This window comes from Chiroxiphia lanceolata, chromosome 3 (assembly GCF_009829145.1).
Source record: "Chiroxiphia lanceolata isolate bChiLan1 chromosome 3, bChiLan1.pri, whole genome shotgun sequence".
Classification (NCBI taxonomy): domain Eukaryota; kingdom Metazoa; phylum Chordata; class Aves; order Passeriformes; family Pipridae; genus Chiroxiphia; species Chiroxiphia lanceolata.
The window spans coordinates 55,851,930-55,864,853 of record NC_045639.1 but is presented as its reverse complement, the minus strand read 5'-3'; the positions used below and the strand labels follow the sequence as shown (position 1 = coordinate 55,864,853).

General features: G+C 34.8%; 1 protein-coding gene across 4 annotated transcripts in view; it reads left to right on the top strand.

Moving 5' to 3' along the window:
• Positions 1 to 11,222, top strand: part of VTA1 (vesicle trafficking 1) — a 35,082-nt gene extending 23,860 nt beyond the window's left edge. For 3 of the 4 annotated variants that reach the window (XM_032682788.1, XM_032682791.1, XM_032682790.1), the window contains exons 6-8: positions 1,855 to 2,031; positions 3,771 to 3,851; positions 9,919 to 11,222. In XM_032682788.1, the coding sequence (XP_032538679.1) occupies positions 1,855 to 2,031; positions 3,771 to 3,851; positions 9,919 to 10,064 (404 nt within the window). In that variant the 3' untranslated portion in view covers positions 10,065 to 11,222. The remainder of the gene's footprint in view (positions 1 to 1,854; positions 2,032 to 3,770; positions 3,852 to 9,918) is intronic. The other variant, XM_032682789.1, reaches the window with a different exon arrangement.
• The last annotated feature ends 1,702 nt before the right edge of the window (positions 11,223 to 12,924 follow it).

The following is a 12,924-nucleotide window of genomic DNA, read 5'->3' as shown; positions in this document are numbered from 1 at the left end:
TTTTTCCTAGTTAAGATACTGAGTACAGTGGAAGCATGTTTGCTCTTACTGCCTCATTCTTAAAAGTGGCTTAGTAATTTTTATAACAACTTTCCCGAAATCCTAGCTTCATGCAGACACCCAGCTTGGAGAAGCCAACTTTATAGCTACAGTTTGACAAAGCTATAAATAATTGGTAGCAGTGTTACAAGCAATATTGGGCAGCCTTACCTTCAGACAGCATGATGAGTGTTGTACATAACTATTTCATTCATCTTATGTGTAGTAAGCCTCTGTGTTTTTGTTAAATTTATTTTTTTCTGAAACTGATTTTTTAAAGTTAACACCAAAACCACTGAAAAATACAGCATTTGACCTTATTCTTATCATGGCAATATTATTTAAAAGACATTCATTGTTTACTTTTGAAGCTCAAAAATAAACAGTTTTCTTCTCCTTTTTTGACAGTTGTCAGGCATTAATTTTATTTCCATGCGTATATATTGCAGTATGAATTACTAGCAAAAAATACAGGAAAGGAGAAATCTGGCTCCTTAAGATACCCTTTGTCTTCCAGAGATCTGCCAAATGTTTGTTTGCCTATGTCAGAAACAGTTTAATAAAACTACAGTGTATTTATTAAAGTCTAGTAAAAATGTTCTAACAACAGTACTGTTGATTTTACTCTGCTTTATAGCCTTTTATTTTAGTAAATAGTGTTGTGACTTAAAAGGTGTTTAGTGAAGGTAGCACCTGAAGTTTTTTCTGGGAGGAAGAGGGTCTTACAGGGGAAAAAATTCTTATATTTGTAATAGTAACATTTTTAACAGTAGGTGGTTTAATTATTAAACAGTATAAGTGTTCGAATAACATAATAATAATAATAATAATAATCTTGTGTAGTTGAAGATCAGTATGGATTTCATAAAGAACATCTTTTTCTAGCTCTACACATATATAAGTTTTGTGCTCCTATATATTTTTTTTTTCCACTTTCAAGAACTGGCTGTTAAATAAACAATTCCCAAAACTGTACTTGTTCCATCTGACATTATTGATACAGGAGAATACATACACAGCAAAAGAAAATTAGCTGTTTTAAATTGAACTGAATTCAAATGAAGGAGCAGAAATCAACCATGTTCTAAATTAACTGGATCATTAGCATAATAAATTGATCACTAGCCTTTAAAGCAACATTGAATAAACTAGACCAGAACCTTAAGAACATGACGAGACTGAAAAATAATATGTATGTTCTTTGTACATTTTATGGGATAGATGGTTTTTATAGAACATTATGTACTGTAACTGTTCTAGATACAGTTATGACTTAGCTAAGCTGCATTTAGTTTTCCTGTTTGGTATTACTTTCCCGAAGTTCCTCTTTTTTGCTATTTATCCGTGGTTTGATATGGGGTAAAAAGATTATCTAGTTTTTTACAAAGAGTTTGTAGGGCAAATACAGTTTTCCATATTCTGATTCATGTATATATTAAAATATAGATTGCTGCATGTTTGTACATCTTGTTTGTACATCTGCATGTTTGTACTGCTGTGGATGCAGTACATGAATGTATAAGGGATTGTTCTAATGAGAAAGATTTCTTATATTCAGATCAGTAATGAAATGATCCTTCAATTTGAACAGAAGATATCTTTGAAAGTATGTGAGTTTCTAGATCTTTATTGTATGGTATGTTACTTTTTTATTTTGTCAAATCAATTGTAGGTGGCTTGGGTCGATTTTTTATGGCACACTGTGGTGGCAGTTTTTTTACTAATAAAAATTCAAAAGGAGGTTTTAAAGAAAGCCAGAGTTTTCAAGTGTTTGTACAGAACAACTACAGTAATTCCTGTTTTGTGTCATCTTAGCAGATGTTGAAAAGGAAGAAGCGGGGTCGTCTTCTGTCCATACTGGAACAACTCAACCAGCATCATCATCTACATACGAAGCTAACAACACACCAACTAGTAATTACACTGGCATACATATACCACCAGGTGCCCATGCACCAGCCAACACTCCAGCTGAAGTACCTCATAACACAGGTATGTCCAAATCACACCTAAAAAATCCATGCCTTTATTGAGAGATGAACTCTAGGCCACTTTCCATTACCTATAAAGTAGATTGACACAGGTATTGTGTGGCAAAAGCATCTTCATAAGATAATATTGTAAAAATGCCATAGGATATACTTTTTTATGTTTTTTAAAATGTGTAATTCATATTTTGGAGCACTTTGCCAGAAGAGATATATGGACTAAAAAAATTACTATCCCTGCAGACAGAATTTTTTGTCTTCTCTAGAACCAGTAAAATGATGTTGCATCGCAACGTCTGTACTATAAAGCGCGGTTTGTATCTTTCACTTGACAGCTGAAATTGTGTTATTTCATTTCATATTTGGCTTTCCCTGTGCAGATGGGTTGTCGTTCTTTATGCGGGAGCGTATCCAACATAATGTTGAAATTGCTACAACACAATTGCCTGATGTACCATTCATACTTTTCTTCGTTTTGGTTTGTGCTCCTTTTCCTGTGCAAGTACTTTACTGTGATTGACCTGAGACAATATTATTAATGGGAATTTTATCCCTACTGCTAAACATATTGCCTCCTACATCCTGATTATTATGTGCCATTTTTGGACCAAAACCAAGTTTGTAAAAGTCCAACGTTCCTTTCCAGTTGCAGTATTAAAATAAATTGTCTTAAAGGATTGGTGAATACAACTTTTTTACCTCATGGGACCTTTTTATAATAACCATAAAATATAATGATTGATTAATAAGATTAAAAGTTTGATTTCAATCCTGATGATCATTTATTGTTTAGATACATTTTTATATTATCAAACATGTTTTTGTCACACAGTCCCTCCTTTTACTTTCCCATTTTAAAAATGCTTCAACCTATGAGGAGTTCAGGATGCTCTTTTTTCAGTTTTATCAAAGGGAAATCCTTCAGATAGGTGGTGTTTTTTTGGGTCTGGGAGGGAGAGTGTATTGTTTTTACCATATCTGAAAATTATGGAGTATGTACCTTGTTGGAATACATGAATTTCATTGCATTACATAGTTTTAACCCCATCAATCATTCCATGCAGTAACAGATAATTTAGAAAACTGATTATACCATCTTCCTACGTAGCAGATGTTGTAGAAATAACTTTATGTTAGTCTACTGTGAACTGGACATATTGCAAAAACACACTTTTGGATCTAGGCAAATGAGTGTGTCTAAAATGGGAACAAATACAAGAATGTTTCACAGCATGAAGTGCTGTTTCTTCTAGAATCACCATTTCTCTTTTAAATCTAGCTAGCTTTTTTATTTTCCTCAATTGTTTTTGAAGTAATTAGGAAGGAGATAGTTTGCAAGTGTTAGATGACAGGCATGAGGCTGTCATCTGATATTAAAATGTAGAATTTAAGTTTCAAACATCAAAGTTAACTCACACTTTTCTTTAGCAGGTTTTCCTCAATGCTCTAGGGAGTGTCTTGGAGTAGTGTTTTCCTATCTTTTTGATGCTTGAAATTAAATTTCTGTGAAATCCTGTACTGATAAAATGGATGACAGCCTGTATATTCTTCTGTATAATTTTATAAAACTTTCATAGTATGAAGTGAGGGCTTTAAAATTATTTGTTACACAGTTTCAGAATTAGTAAGCTATCAGCTGCTGAATTTAAAAATCATTAAGTGTACCTGTTCCATTTTGTTTGTTTACTTTAAAGCCTATGAGTAAAAATAACCCAAGTCCATCTTTTTTGCATTGATTTGCAGGAGTGACAAGTAACACCATTCAACCTGCTCCTCAGAATATTCCTCTAGTCGATCCTTCCCTTTACAGTGCTCAGTCTGGAGGTAAGCTGGTGGCATTTGTATTGTTTGTACATGGGCATACTTTGTCCTTTTTGTCTCCCCTGCATTGCAGGAAGAAGTTTGAGAAATATTGTGATTGCTATCTGAATGCTACTAATTCCAAAAGTTTAAAAAGAATTGACATCACCTAGGCATTTTTTTGCTAAGAGTTTAATAGTTTCTGAAAGCTTTGTTGCAATGTATGGTTAGTGCTGTCTATCTGACTGTTTTGAACCCATGAGCTACCACTGTGTAAGGCTTTTTATTATTTATGTTTTTACTTCTCAGATGAGGTTCTGATATACTTAGCACAGCCTATATTCCCAATGGCCTTGCTAAATTATATTTTTGGTCATTAATACACATTCCCTTTACTTAAAATTTATTCTACAGGGTCAATATGTAAGTTATATGTTCACTTCATTAAATAATTGCAACATTCCAGTGGTGGTTTTGGTGCAGCATAATTGTTATGTGTGCTTGTTGACTACAAGTAGTACCCATGTTAAATGAAATAATTTATAAGGTATTGCTAATTATGTCATTTTGATGTACCATTTAATCAAGGCTTTTATCTTCTAAGATGCCATCTGCCTTTGATGTTAAAATCACTAATAACCAATATCATGTGTATTTTTATGTCTGCTTGCATATACCATGCTTTGAAGTGTGCACATAAATGCTAACCTTAGGGAAACCAGTGAAAGAGTAGTGACTGACAATAAAGCTGGAATCATCCTGTAATTCTAATTTGAACACTCATGTACATTTGGACAAATTAACTGGTTTCTGGGAATTTTTCTGTCTGTGAAATAGATATTTATATTATTCAATATCTGAATGGTATCAGTGCATTGCTACCTCTAACCACTTACCTGTGATAACCTGGTTTTATAAATACATAAATAAAAAGGAATTGAGTGTGTTTGTGAGAATGCGTAGTAAGTAATATTGTGTAATTAAGAGATTAAGACCCTTGCTAAGCACCATGATAAATCTTTAACTTGACCTAACCTGAGTATTTGTATGCCTGCATTCCTCCTGTGCACATCTGTTGTGTCACTACAAGTTTGGGTCTTGGAACAGCTCAAAGTTACATTCTTATGAGAGAGTTTTGCAGAAGGGCACTGGAAGAGGTGATACGGGTCATACAGATCCTCAGTTCTAAAAGTTTAGAAAATACGTTTTCAGTTATGTAGGAGTTCAAGAGGGCATAAGCATGTGTCAGTAAGCAGAGATGCAGTGACAGTTTTGTTTGTATGTGTAGAATTAAAAAGCTTGAGATCAATGGAAAGCGTTTGTCTGTGCCTATCTCTGTCCTATTGTGCGTGCTTGGTCATTACCCAAAGCATCCTCCCCTCAGCTATACATGTAAGAGTAAGAGCAGATACCATTCTTCTCGTGCTGCTGAGGAGTCCCCTTGATGCCAACAGTACTCTGTTACACAGTAGCCTTGTTCTCTGACCCATAAGTAGATTGAGAAATGCCTGTATCTCAAGGGATGTACTAAACTCTGGGACTCAGGAGCCCCCCCCCCAGCTCCTAGTTGCAATATATGTATTTGGGCTAGATCCTTGCTCCATATTGAGGTAGGTACCATTCCCATGGAACTGAAGTTTCCTTTGCATGGGAAGAAGTCAGTGTTGCCCTCCAATAGATCCATAGAGCTAGCACAGTGCAAAGTATGCCTGCTTCACGATTAGACACAGTGTCTCTGTCTATACTAACAAATTATACGTGCCTATAAATATTTGGCATGGAGAACTGCTGGCACAGAACCACTCACATCCATACTGTTAAATTTTTAAACCTTCTAAACAAGGTAGCTTGTGAAGACTGCTCGTATTGAACGGTCTGTAGCCTGCTCTGACCACAAGTCATGTCCAGGAATTGTTTGGGAAAGTGCTAGTTAGCTTGGGCCAAAACCATACTGGAGCCTGTTCCAGCAGGTTGACACTGTAGACAGTCAGGTTTGAGTGCTGAGACACGTTCTTTGGCACTGTTGAATGTGCCAGTATAGACATAGCCAAACAGGATATTCCACATATTCCTGCAAGGCTCCTTCTGGTACTAAGATCAAATGTATAACTTTAGAATAGATGATGTATTTTCTTTCCTTCTCATAACATGGGAGAAGCAATTTGATTAATGCTATGATGGGAGAAAAATTTTTGGTGGAGAGGAGTTGAATATTTTATCAAAAGAAAATTAAGTTAAAGGAACAGTATTCTTTGATTTTGAGTCAGCATGAGTCTTTGAATAGTTGTCCTGTCCTGTGGGAGCAGGTTTCAGAGATTAACATGACTTCTGAAGTGTCAAAACTTTTGCATTTAATTACTGGTTAATGTATTTTACTATAGAGTGTAGAGCTACACAGCAGCTTTGTGCATGTGTGTGTGTGCACTTGTCTGGTGTAGTTTTCTTAAAAAATTTATTACCCCTAGATTCTGCTAACACTACATGCATTCATAGTTGTGCTACACAGTTTTTATAAGATCTTCTTACATTGCCATATGCTCCCTTCCACAAGTGGCATAGTATAGAAAAAGCATTTGTCCATTCTAGTTGTGTGTATAATAATGCAGAAATAATAATTTGACATTGAGTGTGCTTTTATGATCTTAAAAAGAAATTCTTTCAAATATTTCAAGTGCTTTAATGGAGAAAAAGAGCATCTTGTTTCAAAAACCATTTGTTACCTTTGCCATCACTGTTTTTATACACCAGTTTGTGTGATTGAAGTATTCTTAAATTAAGTGCCTTATATTTGGGCATCATAAAAAGGAAAAACATCTGATGGGTAGCAAAGGACACTAGGGAGAAGCAGATATATCATGTAAAATACACACTGCTTTCATTCTAAAACTGCTTTTTTCCCAACACGATTTTCAGCAGTTTTAGTCAAATCATTTTCACTTTGTGTTCTTCTTAAATAAGAATCATGCTTTGGCTTCCATATGCCTTTCATGTTTCAGTAATATAACTACTGTGCTAGTAATTGCAGACACAGAAGCAAGTTTGTTTCAGGATAAATACAGTAAACTTTTCCCATCTTGGTGTTGTTTTAGAGCTCAGAATCATAGGATACTTCAGGTTGGAAGGGACTTCAGGAGGTGGTGTGGTTCAACCCCTCTGCTCAAGGAAGGGTCCTGTAAAACTAGTCACTCAGGACCATGTCCTTTGTGTCTCCCCCTGCCCTCTCTCTGTAGTACGATTTGCTGCACTGAAGGAGGAAGTTTGAGAAAAAATGTCACTTAATACAAAAGGCAACTTTTGAATTTCTCCAAGGACAGACACTTTGTGGCCCCTCTGGGCAACCTGTCCCAGAGCTTGGTTACCCTCACAAGAAAAACTGTTTCCTGATGTTCAGACACAACCCTCCTGTGTTTCAGTTTATGCCCATCACCTCTGGTCTTGTCACTAGGCACCACTGAAAAGAGCCTGGTTCTGTCCTCTGTATGCTCCCCCTTCAGGTATTTATATACATCAGTAAGATTCTCCTGAGCCCTCTCTTCTCTAGGCTGAATGGTCCCAGCTCTCTCAGCCGCTTTCCATATGAGAGGTGCTTCATTCCCTTAATCATCTTTGTGGCCCTTCACTGGGCTTATCACCAGGATGTCAGTCACTCTTTCTTGCACTGAGGAGCCCAGAACTGGACACAGCACTCCAGATGCAGCCTCACTAGGGCTGCAAGGGACAGGATCACCTCCCTCAACCTGCTGGCAACGCTCTTCATAATCCAGCGCAGGATGCTGTTGTCTCTCTTCACTGCAAGGGCAGATTGTTGACTCTTGGACAAATTGGTGTCCGCCAGGACCCCCAGGTCCTTTCCTGCGAAACTGCTTAATCCTTAGAATATGTAGATTGAAGTTGGTAACTCACTTCTGTGTTTATACCTTTGATGTAAGGCAGTCGTTACAATTAAGTTTCACATTATTTTGAAAACTTAAGAACACAGAACTGGTTTATGTCTATTTTGTTTGTCCATTGTGAGGTGCTGATTTCAATAGCAGCTCAGGCTACTAAGCACATCAAAAGATCAACACTCTTACTGTGTAAACTTTGGTTTATAAATTTAAAACTGTTAACTTTTTTCCCTCAAGTTATGTCATAATAGCATCTGAAGTAGATTTCATAATAAATAAGGCTTTATGCCAGCAAAACATTAATAGAACTCGTACTGTAAAAATAAGATTAGACGGGTGAATTTAGGCTTGCTTCCAATAAATTAGTTGAATACTGGACTGATGCCTTGGCCAGTTTTTAAAGAATGATTTTGTAGTTTCTTTTGGCATCATAGCATAAAGCCACTTTGAGGGGAACTGGTCTTTTATAATTCCTTAAAGATGTTCAGTAATGTGGTCACAGATTGACCCCAGCTGCTTCTACTCTGTAACTTTATGTATGCTACAAAATAACTGAAGTGTGTGCCTGTGTTTATGCACTCCCTCACGTGTATTTACTCACATGTATAGGTATTTTAATAAGAGATGTAATGTGGCTTCATTTATTCAGCAGTAAACTAATACACGTTGCAGTTATAATGAGCCTACCAAGTTTTTATGTCCCTCAATGCTTATATTTATTTATTGAAGGGAAGATAAGTAGAGTTTTAGAGTATGTTTTAAAAATTGATAAATTAAACTTAAGAGCACTTACCTTTCTGCTTTTTATTGGAGTAGGGTTGTTTTGAAAACCAGCAGACCAGTCTAGTTTTTAATATTCCCAGGTTTTTCATTTTATTTGTTCAAAAGCTGTTCTTAAATAATAAGATTGGGGGAAGGAAAAGCAAATACAATAGACACTTTTTGATAAGAACTGAGATTCTTTAGTAAACGTTCTCACAGTATTGCTAACAGCAGTTCTCTTTTGAAAGAAAGGATCCAGTTAACTGAAGCTGTGCCATAAAAATGAGTTTAACTATATTCATGTCATTACTTAAAATGTTGTACTCAGAGAGCTAAATCTTTGTTTAATCAATTTTTATATAAAATCTATAGTGCATTTAAAAATGCATTTTCTCTTAATCTGTGTAATCTGTTCACTGGTAATGAAATGCTGTGTTCGAAATTATTAAATATAGACATAATCTTTAGTGTTTCATATAATTATTTATCCGTGTCCAAAAAACCCCATCATTTACAATTGTTCTGAAAGAACCTTAGTAAAGGTTTTATAATTTGTCCATTGGTTATTGGAGTGGCATGGGATTAGCCTTAAAACTCCTAGTGAATTTATGGGTGGAAGGAGGTACAGTAACATAACTGTGCTTTATTTTATGCACACATCAGTGATGCTATTCATATATAAAATCTTCTACCAGTTAGGGCATAAGTCCCTACTATGCTTTCTTGAAGACTGAACGCATGTGTTTGAGCGTTGCAGAATTCCCAATATTTTAGCTTATGTTAAGAATATATTCTGATTAATAAGTAACAGATGGTTTATACTATATTATGAGAATATTTTTTGCTAGTGTTCTCCAGTATTACAAAAATGGGCACATTTAATGACATCAATCTTGTTTCCAGTCATCTTACATAAAATTAGAAACATAAGAATTATTTGGAAAAACAGAAATATAAAATGTGTGAAAACATGCTGGTGAGGAATTCTACATTTTGAAAAGTTATCCAGTTAAGAAGGAACAGTTTCTAACTCAAATGTATTATTCCTGAAGAAGAGAGCAGAGTAATTATACTGTAAACACAAAGAGCACTGCCCTTGTTTCTTACAGGTTGTTTAAAAGCTCTCCGCTGCTGCCTTTGATGAAGAGCACATCTTTCTCAAAGGTCTTGACTTTTGAAAGACACTAGGTCATACAAATACCAGTGCTTAGAAAGGTGCTCATATTTTTCAAATGCCAGAAGTAAAGAAGTTCAGCATTGTATAAATGGAAAGAGAAGAGAACAGAAGAAATTCCATAGCTTGGGCTTTGTAGTACTACCACAAATATTAGCCTGGTTTTCATAATATTACCACAAGTATAAGTCTAACATAAAAATCATAAGAAAGGAAGCCTAAGTCAGATTTCCTTTATAGTAACTTTGTAATACTTATGTTTTTGCAGGAGAAGTCCGCTTGACTCCAGAGGACTTTGCCAGAGCTCAAAAGTATTGCAAATATGCTGGCAGTGCTTTGCAATATGAAGATGTGAGCACTGCTGTGCAGAATCTACAGAAGGCCCTCAAGTTACTAATTACAGGCAGAGAATGAAGCCTTTATTCAACAGATTCGTCTTTTGCCTAAAAGACTAACATCTTTTTACTGTACCTGTTAGGGTAGGGGAGTTACTCAGAAATTCTCAATTCCATCACCCAGGACAATGAAACCCCTTTTCATTGTCAGATTAGCAATTAATGGTACAGTAGGAATCTCTGTTTTCATCTTACAGACCGTGGAGCTAGAAACATGAATGCAGTGGCTTGTTGTAAGCAAAATACTGAAGAAAGTACTACGAACACCGTGCAAAAGTTAGAATACTTGCAGTATTTAGATTATCAGAATGGGAAAATGCTGACTGTAAAAGACTTGAGAATTAGGATGTTCTGTTAAAATTCTTACTCTTATTTTATTATTCCAAACAGTTATTTAATAAGTATAATAGCTTTAAAATGGTAACTAAGATTAGTGCTTTCCTCCTAAAATGAGAGAATGTGAGAAGGCTGACAGATCCACAGTAGGAAGAACTTTATTCTGTATATGAATTATTTCGGTATTTGTATTACCTGAGACATAAGTCAAGGCTGAGGGAGACTTGAGGACCTTTGCGTCTCATTTTAAAATGTACTGGAAAAAACATCTCTTGTTACTTCAGAAAGAGTAATTTTGATGGTGTTCCAACCTAATCCCCTATAGCTGCATGGATTGCAACATGTATTCTTCATTATTGGTTCTTGCTCCTTCTGTGTGAACACTTTACAATTTTGTATATGTAAGGGAAATTAAGGGAAAGTACTAATATTTATCAGCAATGATCCTGAAACTGGAGGCAGAGATTCTAAACATGAACTTTTAGGGAGATTTACTTCATAACTGTTCCATCTTTTTAAGAGGCTGAAAAAAAAGCTTGTTCTTCAGCCAATAAAGCAGTATAGGTTTGTCTCTGGTCTTAGTGTCATAGAGTTTCGTATTTTCAACTAATATTTTTCCTGTCTGCTTTGTTGTGGAGATTTTTTGGACTTGGGATTTAATTAAAATATCTTGGAAACTGGATTTTGAGTCTTTATGAAATCTGCCCTTGCAATTATAGAGCTCTTGATTGTTAAAAATCCCTCCATGCTGTTTAAAAGAAAGAATAAGTAGTCTTTTAACTGGCATGACATAATAATTGAGTACAACATAAAGCATGTCTGATTTATGTTATAATTTAAATGACATTTTATCTCTTTCTTTCCAAGCTACTGGATCAAATTTACATTTTTATAGCTGTACTGCTTTGCAGTGACTAAAATAAGTCTTATATTCAAAGCAAAAAGATGAGGAAAAGAAAATCAAACATAAGTACTCATTAAAGTTTAGCTGGTTGTATCCTTTTAAGAGTGTAGAATCTTTGTCAACAGATTTGAAAGGGGTAATATGAAACTTGTAAATGTATGCTTAAGCACTTCAGTTGACTGAGATTTAACAGATAAAACATGGTATTTTTTGTGCTGCTTTCTGATCTGGTATAGCATGCTAATCTGAACAGCGCATTGGGTTAGATTTTAATTGTTTTGGGAAACTTAGAATAAAACCATCTGAAACTTTTTTGATAGTAATTCTACAGATCTGAGCAATAACTCTGTGTTTTGTACAGTGCTTCATGCAAGATAGATCCCTCATGTCAGTAGTAAACTGAATTACTGCAAATTATTCTATGTATATAATTATTCTTTTACACTGTAGCATTGCTATGAAATCCATTCAGCATTGCTATAAAAAAAATCAGAAGTTGCTTCCACTTGAGGATCATACTACTATTTTCTAATACCAGCATCAGTCCCCAGCATTTGTAGGGGGAAATTCAGTTTTCCTGTTTCTATTTATAAAATAATACAAAAGTCCCAAAGATTTTTTTATTACATGCAAAAATAAGCAAACTATGATTTAATTTGAGGCTTTTAAATTAAAATTGATTTTTTTTGGTGATTCAATGATGTGAAATGGAAGTACATAACTAAGAAGATTGAAAATGAAAATTTAAGTATTTCTTAAAGCGTATAAAGTATTGTCTGTTGGTCATGATTATACTGAACCTCTTGATTCCTCTAGGAAATCAGGAAATCATCAGTAAAAAAGCAATAAGCAATGTAAAAGTCATAAGCAGTTTTCTTGAATGATCATTTACAAATCTATCAACATTCTTCGGCTTCGAAAGAAGTAAAGTAAGTGTTCCTGAGGGGAATGGAGATGAAAATGCTAGTACAAAAATTTTAGAATTTCTTAAAGAAGCTATCAGGTCATTCTTTCTGAAAATAAATTAATGCTTAGAAGATATACTGTATAGAATATCATGTAAAATTTTAACATATTCGAATACCAACCTTCAGACAACAATACTTAACATATTGAGTGTTATTTTGCATAAAATACTTTTGCTCTGATCATTTATTTTTCAGTTGAGAAGTTTTATAAAAGTTCATGAAACCATGTTTGAAATTCCATCTTTAAGCTGCTAATGTTTGATGTAACAGACTGAATATTTATCATCCAAACTGATGCCAAAAGTAAATTATAGCAAAACATTTCCATTCCATTAAGTATAGCCTCTGGGACAGTGTTAAATACAGCAGATAGCCCAAAAGTACAAACCAGTGTTGTAGAACTGTTCGAAAAGTGGACACATTTGAAAATGTTAGGCTGTAGTTATTCCAAATTGGAATTTGTCCAAGGCACTGGAATTTAAAATTGTAAAATATAGTGTGAGCTTTTAAGTGTTGACTGATTCATTTTACAGTTGCTCTGAGTGATAAAGTATCAACCCATAGCTTCTCTCAACTGATTCCCATAACATACAAGTACAGTGTTAAATAAAGGAGAGTGCTGATTTTGTTCCATACTGCACTCAGCAGCTCCATTGTTCATTGTGATTGCC